The sequence below is a fragment of the Oratosquilla oratoria genome, chromosome 16 (assembly GCF_046742065.1).
Source record: "Oratosquilla oratoria isolate Oo_2021 chromosome 16, ASM4674206v1, whole genome shotgun sequence".
NCBI classification, from domain to species: Eukaryota; Metazoa; Arthropoda; class Malacostraca; order Stomatopoda; family Squillidae; genus Oratosquilla; species Oratosquilla oratoria.
The window spans coordinates 61,917,529-61,932,180 of record NC_134792.1 but is presented as its reverse complement, the minus strand read 5'-3'; the positions used below and the strand labels follow the sequence as shown (position 1 = coordinate 61,932,180).

General features: G+C 39.8%; 1 protein-coding gene across 1 annotated transcript; it reads right to left on the bottom strand.

Annotated features, from left to right (window-relative positions):
- Positions 1-6,026: 6,026 nt before the first annotated feature.
- On the bottom strand, positions 6,027-7,127 carry LOC143033711 (serine/threonine-protein kinase pim-3-like). Its single transcript, XM_076199196.1, has one exon. It carries the CDS (start codon positions 7,125-7,127, stop codon positions 6,027-6,029), a length of 1,101 nt encoding a protein of 366 aa, XP_076055311.1.
- Between the last annotated feature and the right edge of the window lie 7,525 nt (positions 7,128-14,652).

Genomic DNA, 14,652 nt, shown 5'->3' with positions numbered 1-14,652 from the left:
CAAAAACAGAATAACAGGATCATATAATTTGGGAGAAGAAGGAATAAAAAAAGTAGAAAATGAGAAGGACCTGGGAGTCATTGTTATGAATAATATGTCACCTGAGAAACATATAAATAAGATTTTTGGAGAAACTTATAATTTAATAAGAACAATCAAAGTGGCATTTACATACCTGGATGAAGAAATGGTGAGGAAAATCCTAATCACCCTGATAAGACCAAGATTGGAATATGCAGCAACGATATGGTCACCAAGTACAAAAAAATGTATAAAAAAACTTGAAAGAATACAAAGAGCAATCACAAAACTGCACCAACACTCTCAAAACTATCATATGAAGAGAGACTACAAAAACTTAAACTACAGACACTAGAGCAAAGAAGAGAGAGAGGAGATTTGATAGCTATTTACAGAATCATGAAAGGCATATAAATTACTGATAGAGAGAATCTGATAAAATGGGATGACAGAAATACAAGAGGACACGGAAAGAAAATAAAAAAAGACAGCTATAGAAGAGATTTGAAAAAGAACAGCTTTCCTCACAGAGTAATAGACAGTTGGAACAAGTTAGATGAGAAAGTGGTGTGTGCAAAAACAATACATGAATTTAAAAATAGTTTAGATAAAATGAGATATGAAGACGGGACCCCACGAGCATAGCTCCCCTTCCCGTAAAATACAACTAGGTAAATACAACTAGGTAAATACACACACACACACACACACACACACACACACACACACACACACACACACACACACACACACACACACACACACACACACACACACACACACACACACACACACACACACGACTCGGTGGCGCAGTTGGTAGAACGATGAACTACTAGCATGGTGGTGCGCGTAGTGCTTGGTTCGAATTCTGCCCAGGGCCGAAATTAATTTCGGTACAGCTGCGCTTCGGGTCGTTACTCTGACTCTCGTGGGCGGGGAGTTGGGTGTGTGTGTGTGTGAAAGGTCATAGCATTACCCATAGATCGGACCTACGAGCTCTGAGCTCTCTTCCAGGAGGGAAATAGCTGTCGATCACGAGTCGAACACGTGATCCAAAAGACCAAAAGACCAAAAGACCAAGTGAATACACACACACACACACACACACACACACACACACACACACACACACACACACACACACACACACACACACACACACATCAAAATACAACTAGGTAAACACACACACACACACACACACACACACACACACACACACTCACACACACACACACACACATACACACACACACACACACACACACACACACACACACTTTGTCAAAAAGCTTTTGACAAAGTACCACAGAGAAAATTACTAAAAAAAAACTAGAACACATAGGAGGAATACAAGGGAACCTACTAAAATGGATGGAGGACTTCCTGACTGGTAGAAAGATGAGAGTAGTGCTCAGAGAAAAATATTCAGATTGGAAAGAGGTGATCAGTGGAGTACCACAAGGATCTGTATTGGCACCAATAATGTTTGCTATTTATGTGAATGACACGGACGAGGATGTGTAATGTTACATGAGCTTCTTTGCAGACGACGCCAAACTGTTAAGGAAAGTAGAAACTGATAAGGACTGTGAAGCACTACAAGAAGACCTGAATAAGGTATGGAACTGGAGTCAGAAATGGGAAGTGGAGTTTAATACTAAGAAGTGTAGCATAATGGAGTTTGGAAAAAGCAAAAACAGAATATCAGGAAAATATACAATTGGAACCAAGGAGGTAAAGAAGGCAGGATCCGAAAAAGATTTGGAGGTAATTATCATAAATTACTTGTCCTGTGATAAACAGATTAACAACATTGTCGGGGAGGCTCAAAATTTGCTAAGATCAATAAAAGTGGCATTTGCATACTTGGACGAAGACATGATAAAAAATATTGGTTACATTGATAAGGCCTAGACTAGAGTATGCGGCGACATTGTGGTCACCCAGTACCAAAAAGAATATAAAGAAAATAGAAAGAATCCAGAGAGCAGCAACAAAAATGGCACCTGCACTTGCAAACCTATCATATGAGGAGAGATTGGCTAAACTGGAGTTACCGACGCTGGAGCAAAGAAGAGAGAGAGGTGACCTACTGACCATCTATAGAATCATGAAAGTCACAGAGATACTCGATAGAGAGGAGTTACTAAACTGGGACAAGAGAAACACAAGAGGACATGGAAAGAAAATAAAAAAACATAGCAACAGAAGAGAACTGAAGAAAAACAGTTTTCCACATAGAGTAGTGGACACTTGGAACAAACTGGATAATGAAACAGTATGCGCAAAAACCATTCATGAGTTTAAAAGTAAACTAGACACTGCGAGATACAAAGGCAGGACACCACGAGCATAGCTCCCCTTCCCGCAAGTTACAACTAGGTAAACACACACACACACACACACACACACACACACACACACACACACACACACACACACACACACACACACACACACACACACACACACACACACACACACACACACACACACACAACTCGACTGTCACTACGGCGGTCCGGGTTCGAATCCTGCCTATGGCTGAAATAATTTCAGTATCGCTGCGCTTCGAGTCGTTACTCCAATTCTCGTGGGCGGGGAGTTGGGTGTGTGTGTGTGCGTGTAAGGTCACAGCATTACACATAGATCGGTCATACGAGCTCTAAGCTCTCTTCCGGGAGGGAAATAGCTGTCGTTCACGAGCCCAGCACGTGAATCAAAGACCAATGTGAACACACACACACACACACACACACACACACACACACACACACACACACACACACACACACACACACACACACACACACACACACACACAGAGCATTACCCATAGATCGGTCATATATGATGTCTGAGCTCTCTTCCGGGAGGGAAATAGCTGCTCATCACGAGTCCAACACGTGATCCAAGACCATGGTGAATCATACACACACACACACACACACACACACACACACACACACACACACACACACACACACACACACACACACACACACACACACGTCAGACGGACGGCGAGGATTGACATCCTGAAGAAAAAGTGAAATATTCGTGGAAGGGGATTGCTCGTGGTGTAGTGGGAAAGTGAGGAAAAGGGAGACGGGGAGGGATTACTGAGGGAAATGGAAGGAAATGAGGAAGGAGAGGACTTGGTCCAGGCAGGCAGACGCCATGTAAACAAGCGCGGGCCAGAGCAATTTAGTGACGATGAAGGGACTAAAAAAAATGTAAAGATTAGAAACATAGATAAGCGTAGCACAATGGAAGGTGAGGATAATGATTTCCATTGATTTAATGAGGGAGGGGGGGCGGATACCAACCTCCCCCGACTGGCAAAACTGGAGGAAAAACTTAAACAAATAACCGAACATTGGGAGATTAGGTTCGGTAGAATGTAAAAAATTGCGGAAAGGGTTGAAAGATTGGAAGAACTAGAGAAGGCGAACAAAAACTTAACTGATGAAATAGAAGAACTAAAAAGACAGTTAAGAGAAGTAAAAGAGGAGAATGAAGAATTAAAAAGGAACAATAAAGACAATAAAAAAACAATAGCAAAAGAGGCACAGGGGTGGAAGAAGATACAGGAAAATAGTAAAGTTGCATTTACTGATATAATTAAACAGCAAATGAAAGAACAAACTGAAGACTCAGTTATCAAAGCGATGAGACAGAAGGAGAATATTGTAAGAGACTTAGCAGATAAAAAGAAATGTATAATTAGATTAGGAATGGAAGAGAAACATAACCCAGATAGAACCACAAGAATCAATGAGGAAAATGAAAAAGTAAGCAGATTACTAGAATTAGTTCAGGAAGATGAACTTGAAATAATGAAACAATTTGAAGAGAAGTTAAGACTCGGAAAGTATAGTACAGATAAGACCAGACCAATTAAGATTAAATTCAGATCACAAACAACAGCAGAGAATATCTTAGCAAAAACAGGGAAGCTAGCAGCAAGTGAACAATATAAAAAGGTATGGATAAAAAGAGAAATGACGGTCGGGTAGGCCGAGACTTCAGATCTGTGGAAGCCGAAAAATCAAGTTGAAGTGTCTCCTCGCTTTGGGGCTTCGTTCCTCAGCAGTTGCATAGTCCATAGGCACCTTTCCTCTTGTCTTGCACATCTCATGCATCTGGTCTGGCGACCACAATGTTATCTTATATATTTGAGATTGAACCCCACTCATTAAGTGTTCAGCTTATTTGAACCTACTGTATGGTTACGTTTTTCTCATCAGTATGTATATGTGTATATATATATATATATATATATATATATATATATATATATATATATATATATATATATAATATATATATATATATGGGGGGGGGTTTAGGTAGGGATAGTACCTCTGTAGAAGGGGCTGCCATGTCCCTTTAGGATAGCTCCGACTACCTTGGTTCCCGCCTGACAACCAGCTCTCACCCTTGGCTCCTAGAAGCTGTAGCATGCGCAGCGGCCACACCCCGGTAACCGTTTTGGCAGACGGGCTAAACAAGGTGAGGGTAACCGGTTGGGTTTGAAACTCTCCGGTGAGTTGTTAAGGGTATGCCTACCCTTGCATGTGAAGACTGCCGTCGGCAGAATGAGCGGAAGAGGTCAATTTGTTGTCCCAACGGTCATTAAGGCGGCGACTGCAGGCGTCGTGGAACGTTGAGAGCACGGCAAGGCACAGAAGGCGTTGTGGTCTTCCACTGCAGCTAAAGGAGCCCCTGGTTGTGACGGCCTCCGTAGCCTGGTTCTCGAGGCCGAGAGAGTAGGATTGCCCCCGTGCAACCACTTTCCCACTTAAAACCATTCCCGCACAGCTATTTCCTCTCAGGTGGGGCAAGAGAAACACAGGTAGACCACGCAATTGCTTTAAAGACTGCGTCAAGACACACCTCACCCATACTAACATTCCACCAAATAAGCTTGAAACCGAAGCTTTGGACAGAAGACCTCAGTGGCGTTCCATCAGCCTGCAGGCCCAGACCGTTTTTGAGGACCAACGCAGGGAAAACGCCAGGAAGGCAAGAGCGAGGCGCAAGGCCACGTCATCACAGCCTCCAAGCAAAGAACATTTCCCCTGCCCCCGCGTCTGCCGTTCGAGAATTGGCCTCATAATAAGCCACCTCCGAACCCATAACAGGCGTTGACGAACCTCCTCGCCAGAAAACCTGAGAAGAAGCTGTCATCGTCGTAATCGACGGACTACCACCATCATCATATATATATATATATATATATATATATATATATATATATATATATATATATATATATATATATATATATATATATATATATATATATATATATATGTTATGATAATATGGTTTAACGTCACAAACTCCCCAATACTGGAAGGCTAGGACGGTGCCCCTTACAAAGGACTTTGTAGTGTGGAATTTAATGAACCATGCCCTTGATTCAACTTTGCCGGTGGCAGGATTCGAACCGCCACCTCGACCTTCGCCGCAAGTAACGACGCCCTAACCAGCCAATTTCATTCAGCTGAGAGGGGCCCCTCTCAAGGTCAGGCCTCCGACTGCGTTCTAAATATCTTGTAATTCTTCTGTTATGCCGTCAGGCGATTTTATTCAGCTGAGGGGAGAGTGATCTCCCCCTGTGCGTGGCTCTTTAAGACTAATTCCTTTACTGAACTTTTTCTTGCCCTCTTTTTAACTCTTCATGGCTCTTTCTGACGAAGGCTTCTTTCAGATCTGTCACTGTCATGACATAAAGAGCGTTTTTGTTCTTAGGCTCTTTTACGTGTCTTTCTAGATATTATGTGGGTGTCTACCTTCATTCTGGTAGCCCATATATGTATGCCCTTTCTATGTAACTATGTATGGCACTTTTAGACCGATGTTTTTCATCCTTGTCCTTATTATGACTTTAAGGAAACCTTCCATTTGGCTTTCCACATTTCTGGTGTACGTTTTGTATATATGATCAGTTCTCAGCTGAATACTACATTGAGCCGAGGGAGTCTGATACTTCATTCAGTTGTCAGGCAAAATATATTCGTCCTCTTTAGCAACTTAAATGGCTTCTTGACGAGTCTAATGGGCTTCATTTTTATCAGTGGTATCCACCACTTCTTTCTGTGCTTCTTCTCTTTTTGTGGTGCACTTTGCTTTTTACTTTCTTCTTCTAAGCCACTTTTGGTATTGTTCACTGGGGCCTGGGGGTTCTGTTTCGTCTCTCGCTCCTCGAATTTCCTTAAGATTTCTTGCGGAAAGAGCTTAGGATCGGGCGGCTCGAGCTCGTTCCCGTCCTCGGAGCGGCCGAAACCCTTCAGCCACGGGTGGTCCAAGATGCCGTGGAGGGTGGGCCGCTCCCATGGGTCCATGGCGAAGCACTTGGTGATCAGGTCGCGGCACTGCCGGGGAAGGTCTTCGGGGAAAGGCGGGCGACCCTTTTCGATCTCGCTGTCGTCGTAGAACGGGTCGTCGTGGCACACCAGGTAATACAGGAGGGTCCCGAGACTCCATACTGTCGCCGGGACGTGGAGGAACTCTCCTTTGGCGATGTACTCTGGTGGCCAGTAAAACGATGTTCCGCCAGTGTGTGTTCCCCTGTAACCTTTAATCATTTCCCCGCATCCAAAGTCGATTAACTTGATCTTAAAGTCACCTGAGCCTGGATCTTCGTATAGCAAGACGTTCTCTGGTTTGATGTCCTTGTGAGAAACGCCTGCGTTTAGACATCTTTGTACTGTCCTTACGATGTCACTAAAGATCCTTTTGATCTGTGGAAGGGGGAGTTTGCCGCATTTTTCCATATGATCATATATCGAAGTTGCTTGAGGTACAAATTCCATTGCCATGAAAAAGTTGCCCTCTATAACGAAACATTCGTAAAGTTGGATGACCCCAGGAACGGCTTGGACTTTGTGTAGGAGAGAGGCTTCTATGGGCACTCTCGTTCCTTGGCGCCACCCCCAGGTGTCGACGCCGGAGAGGGGGACTTTCTTGATCGCAACCTTTGTGCTGCTGGCGAGGTCCTTCGCCAGGTAAACACACCCGTAGCCTCCCTCGCCGAGAGGTTCCTGCAGCTGAAATCGGTCTCTCCAATTGGTGTTCTCGTCTCTGTTCATCTCTCCCTAAATGTCTTCGACCCTGGAGGTCGACGCGACCGATCACGTGACCCAAGTTCGCATCACAGATTGGGTCAATCAGCGCGCTCGTGGTTACGTCCTTCGGTGGGCACGGAACGCAAATTTCTGACCAAACCGAAAGTATCTGTTGATGTCAACGTTGGTGTATTTATGTGTAGGAAGAAGTCCTTTAAGTATTTCTTCGTTGATAATTACTAACGTTCCCTCTAAACTGTGGGCATGTGCGCGCGCACATAAAGAAAAAATGTGCACACACAAGGTTTTCAAATTATATTAAAATCCATTCAGTCAGAAAGTTCCACCCAAACATCAACTTACAAATTCTCTAAAAATATGGTAACTTGCCAACCTTCAAACCAATAATTGTTTCTTTCTCTCTCTCTCTGTCTCTCTCTCTCTCTCTCTCTCTCTCTCTCTCTCTCTCTCATATATACATCTCTTGTAGGATGTATATTTTCAGCAGTAATACTGCTATACCCAATAAACCGTTGATTATTATTATTTTTATTACACACACACACACACACACACACACACACACACACACACACACACACACACACACACACACACACACACACACACACACACACACACACACACACACACACACACACACACACACACACACACACACACACACACACACACACACACACACACACAAACACATATACACACATACACACACATACAAGTACACACACATGCACACACACACAACACATACGCACATATACGAATACACACACTCACACACACAAACACATATACACACACAACACATAGACATACGAATGCACACACAACACATACACACACATACGAATACACACACATATACACACCTACACACACAACACATGCACACACAACACATGCACACACACACACACACACACACACACACACACACACACACACACACACACACACACACACACACACACACACACACACACACACACACACACACACACACACACACACACACACACACACACACACACACACACACACACACACACACACACACACAACACAACACTCACACACAAACAGGATGGTGGTGAGAATTTCCCACCAGACGTTGTTAGAAGTGCCTCAGACTACGTAACCTTGGCTCTTGTACAGTAGATAATAATAATAGCAATAATAATAATAATAACAATAATTTAATTTGACAATGAATCAATATGCATGAAGTGCAGATAATGAAAAGAACACATAGTTCGAAATAACAATTACGAATGGTCTGGACATTGTTAATAGCAAAAAGAGGAAAGAGAGGAAGAAAAAATGAAAAGGAAAGAAGCTAATGAAAAAAACAAACAAAAAAAAGGGACCAGAACGGAGTCAGAAAAACAAGAATTCTACTGAAGAGTAGTGAATATGAAATTGAAGAAATGGACCATAATAGAGAGAAACAAAAAAGAAACAGAGAATACAATGGAAATAACAGAAAGTTAAGAGTATCCGACACAAATATAGATGGATTAATAACAGGACTAAATGAACTGAACGAGTATCTGAAGGAAAAAGATCCGGACATAATGGGAATTGTTGAGACAAAATTAAAAGGTCCACTACCACCCAACAGCATAGGACACAATGCATATAATTATTGGATTAGAAACAGAGAGATAAAACAAAGGGGTGGAGTTATGTTCCTGACTAAGAAGGATATAAACGTGAAGAGTGTCACATATGGAAAGAACAGAGTAGAGATGATTATGATAGAAGTAGAAGACAGAAATAAGAGGAGCAGAAAGTTTGTAATAAACTACGTGCCCCCAAAAACAGCCTCGTGGGAAGAGAGTGAACATAAAAGTATGTTAGAAGACACAAGAATAACACTAAACAAGATAATGGAAGATGGAGGAAGAATAGTTATGATGGGCGACTTTAATTGCAAAGAAATCTGCTGGGAAGAGATGACCGTAAAGGGTGGAGAAGAAATGTTCTACTTGAGATGATTATTGACCACACAATGACACAATGGATCCAAGAGAACACTAGGTATAGAAATTAAGAAGAACCATCGAGACTAGACCTAATAATCACATCAGAACCTGAAATAGTGGTAAAGATAGAATACCAGGCACCAATAAGTAAAAGTGACCACATATTGATAGAGCTAGAACTAAATGAGAAAAATACATGAAAAGAAATGAAAAATATAGAAAAAGAAGATTGATGTGTGAAAAAACAAATTTTGATAAAATAAGAGAATTCTTTCAAAATGAAAACTGGGAAAGAATACATAAAGAAGATACAACAGTAGAAGAGAAATGGAATATTTTGACAAAAATTTATAAAAAAAGGAGTGGAAAAGTATGTCCCAAGACAAAAACAAGAAAAAGAATATGTAAAGTGCTGGTACAACAAAAGTTGTAGAGTGTTAAAAGACAAAAAAGACAAAGCTTGGACCAAATGGAAGAAACACAAAAGACCTGAAAAATGGAAAACATATACTTGTTATAGAAATGAATATGTACAATCATGCAGAGAGGAAAAGAGAAAATATGAAAAAGATGTCATAGAAAAATGTAAAGATCAACCAAAACTATTCTACAGATTTGTAAACAACAAACTGAAAAACAAACAAGACTTAGAGAAATTAAGACAATGAGGAGTTGAAAACACAGAGGAAATAGAAATGGCGGAAATTATGAACAAGCATTTTAAATCAGTGTTTACAAGGGAGAATATACAACCGGAAGAGATCGAATGGAAAGAGAAAGTCCCCCCTATGAAAGAAATAGAAGTAACAAAGAATGAAATAATGAAACACTTGAGTAATCTTGATGTTAGAAAATCGCATGGACCAGATGAAATAGCAAACTGGATTTTGAAAGAATGCAGAAATGAACTGGCAGACAAAATACATAGCATAATAAATAGTTCCTTGAAAGAAGGAAAAGTTCCAGGAGATTGGAAAAATGCAAATATAGTACCCATATATAAAGGAGGAAATAAAGAAGACCCTACCAATTACAGACCAGTCTCTCTAACAAGTACAATAGCAAAAATTTGTGAAAGAATTATCAAAAGTAAATGGGTGAAATACTTAGAAAAAAAAACAACAACAGCGTGCTTAATCCAAGACAATTTGGATTCAGACAAGGACGATCATGCGTCACTAATTTAATATTTTTCTATTCAAGGCTAATAGATATAATACAAGAGATGGATGGGCTGATTGTGCATTTCTTTACCTAAAAAAAGCCTTTGACAAAGTACCACATAAGAAGTTGCTTAAGAAATTAGAAACTGAAGGAGGAATACAGGGCAACCTGCTTAAATGGATGGAAGACTTTTTGCTAGAAAGAAAAATGAGAGTAGTGATTAGAGACAAGCACTCAAGATGGGATGACGTAATAAATGATGTTCCACAAGGAACAGTTCTGGCCCCAATAATGTTTGCTATATATATTAATGATATGGATGAAGAAATTGAAAGTTATATGAGCTTCTTTGCAGATGATGCAAAACTATTAAAAAAAGTGAACACGGAAGAAGATTGTAAGTGATCTAAATAAAGTATGGGAGTGGAGTAGGAAGTGGGAGATGGAGTTCAACACTAAAAAGTTCTAGTATAATGGAATTTGGAAAAAGCAAAAACAGAATAACAGGATAATATAAATTGGGAGAAGAAGGAATAAAAAAAAGTAGAAAATGAGAAGGACCTGGGAGTCATTGTTATGAATAATATGTCACCTGAGAAACATATAAATAAGATTTTTGGAGAAACTTATAATTTAATAAGAACAATCAAAGTGGCATTCACATACCTGGATGAAGAAATGGTGAAGAAAATTCTAATCACTCTGATAAGACCAAGATTGGAATATGCTGCAACGATGTGGTCACCAAGTACAAAAAAAATGTATAAAAGAACTTGAAAGAATACAAAGAGCAATTACAAAATTGGTACCAACACTCTCAAAACTATCATATGAAGAGAGACTAGCAAAACTTGAACTACAGACACTAGAGCAAAGAAGAGAGAGGAGATTTGATAGCTATTTACAGAATCATGAAAGGCATAGAAATTATTGATAGAGAGAATCTGATAAAATGGGATGATAGAAATACAAGAGGGCACGGAAAGAAAATCAAGAAAGACAGCTATAGAAGAGATGTGAAAAAAAACAGCTTTCCTCACAGAATAATAGACAGTTGGAACAAGTTAGATGAGAAAGTAGTGTGTGCAAAAACAATACATGAATTTAAAAATAGTTTAGATAAAATGAGATATGAAGACGGGACATCACGAGCATAGCTCCCCTTCCCGTAAAATACAACTAGGTAAATACAACTAGGTAAATACACACACACACACACGCACACACACACACACACACACACACACACACACACACACACACACACACACACACACACACACACACACACACACACACACACACACACACACACACACACACACACACACACACACACACAGCAACAGTTTAGAGGTGACTTGATACAGGTCTTTAAGATTTTAAAGGGAATTGACAACATCAAAAGTGATAAAATTTTCACATTGAATGAGAATCAGACAAGAAACAATGGTCTCAAACTGTCCGGAAATAGATTCAATTTGGAAGTAGGTAGAAACAACTTTGCCAACCGTGTAGTTAATGAATGGAATAAACTTCCTGCACAGGTAGTGCAATGTAGTTCAGTTCGAAGCTTTAAGAATCATATAGATAAACACCTAAGCAAGATGCTGTAATGATTATAATTTATTTTATATTATTTGTTTTTGTTTTGTTATCATTTGTCTGTCTGATTTTCATTTATTATTAGTTATATGTCAATTTATTATCATTTACTATTTACCTGTTTGTTTATTATTTAACTATACCTATGCATTTATTTATGTGTTTTATTATTATAGTTTTTATTTATTATTTTATTATTATTATGATTTTTTTCGCATCCGACCTAGATATGGACCAAAAGGTCTCCTGTCGGCATGCTCCACCTTTGTCATCCTTTGTAAAAGAAGATATGAAGACGGGACACCACGAGCATAGCTCCCCTTCCCGTAAAATACAACTAGGTACAACACACACACACACACACACACACACACACACACACACACACACACACACACACACACACACACACACACACACACACACACACACACACACACACACACACACACACACACACACACACACACACACACACACACACACACACACACACACACACACACACACACACACACATAGCAACAGTTTAGATAAAATGAGATATGAAGACGGGACACCACGAGCATAGCTCCCCTTCCCGTAAAATATAACTAGGTACAACTAGGTAAACACACACACACACACACACACACACACACATACACTCTCTCTCTCTCTCTCTCTCTCTCTCTCTCTCTCTCTCTCTCTCTCTCTCTCTCTCTCTCTCTCTCTCTATCTATCTATATATATATATATATATATATCACTCGATGGCGCAGAGGTAGCGTTCACGGCCGCCATACACACATACAAAGCTCCTTGCCTACCAAAGTTGGAGTGCTGGGTCGCAGTGCAGCGACTGTGTGTGTGTGTGTATTTACCTAGTTGTATTACACGGGGAGGGAGCTATGCTCGTAGTGCCCCGTCTTTGTATCTTTCAGCATAATTTTTTTCCTTAAAATCTTGAATAGTATTTGCACACACTGTTTCTTTATCTAGGTTATTCCATATATCCAGCACTCTGTGTGGGAAGCTATTCTTTTTCCGATCTCCTCTATAGTTATCCTTTTTGAGTTTCTTTTCATGACCTCTTGTTTTTTCATTGTCATTTTTTAGTAAATCATTCCTGTCAAGGATTTCCATTCCTTTCTTGGTTCTAAATATAGTCAGTAGATCACCTCTTTCTCTTCTCTGCTCTAGTGTTGGTAGTTCCAATTTCGATAATCTTTGTTCATATGTTAAATTGGAAAGAGCTGGTGCCAACTTTGTTGTTGATCTCTGTATTCCTTCTAATTTCCTTGTATTCATTTTAGTACTGGGTGTCCATAGTGTCGCTGCATATTCCAGCTTTGGTCTAATCAATGCAACTAGTATCTTTTTAATAATTTCTTCATCCAAGTAGTCAAATGCCACTTTCATTGACCTTAATAGGTTGTAGGTTTCACCGACTATTTTGTTTATATGTTTATCCGGTGTCATGTCTTTGCTGATTAATACTCCAAGGTCCCTTTCCGAGTGCACTTTTTTTATTTCTTCTTCGCCAATTTTGTAATTTTTTGAAATTCTGTTTTTGCTTTTTCCAAACTCCATTATGCTACACTTCTTGATATTGAAGTTCACTTCCCACTTTTGAGTCCATTTCCAGATTTTGTCCAGGTCTGATTGTAATGAATCACAGTCCTCTTCTGTTCTTACTTTCTTTAATATTTTTGCGTCATCTGCGAAGAAATTCATATAACATTCAACTCCTTCATCCATGTCGTTTATGTATATGGCAAACATGATTGGAGCCAGCACTGACCCTTGTGGAACACCACTTATCATTTCTTCCCATTTCGAGTATTTGTCTCTAATTACTACTCTCATTTTTCTCCCAGTCAGGAAATCTTCCATCCATTCTAATAATTTACCTGCGATGCCACCTATTGATTCTAATTTTCTTATTAATTTCTTGTGTGGTACTTTGTCAAATGCCTTTTGTAGGTCTAGATAGGCACAGTCTGCCCATCCATCCCTCTCATCTATTATACTGTATCTATTAGTCTCGAGTAGAAGCAGATTAGGTTTATTGTACATGATCTTCCTTGTCTAAATCCAAATTGGCTTGGGTTTAGTATAGATTTTTCTTCCAAGTGTTTAACCCATCTACTTTTGATCATTTTTTCACATATTTTAGCTACTGTGCTTGTTAGGGAGACCGGTCTGTAGTTAGTTGGATTTTCCTATTTTCCTCCTTTGTATATTGGTACTATGTTTGCATGTTTCCAGTCTTGTTAATTCCTCTACGCATTCCTTCAATATCCAATTTGCAATTCCATCCGGACCATGCGATTTTCTGACATCAAGGTTTTTTTGTTATTTGGTCGCTGATTTCCTTCTTTGTTACAGTCATTTTCTTAATTGGGAGGATTTCTGTCTCTCTATTCCCTCGCAGATAGGTGTGTTCTCAATTGTGAAAACCGATTTGAAGTGGTTGCTAATAACTTCTCCCATTTCTTGTTCTTCTGGCGCAACTTTTCTATTTCTTGTTTGTTTTTTTAGTTTACCGTTCACATATCTGTAAAATAGTTCCTTGCATTTCTCTATTATTTCCTTTTCATAATTTCTCCTTTCTTCTCTGCGTATCTTTACATAATCATTTCTTAGTTTGATGTATGTTTGCCATTTGCTCCTTTTTTTGTCCTTTTTCCATTTTTTCCAGGCTTTGTCTTTTTTATCCTTGGCTTCACTACATTTTTTGTTGTACCAGTTCTTTATGTATATTCTTTCTTGGTTTTGTTGTGGAACAT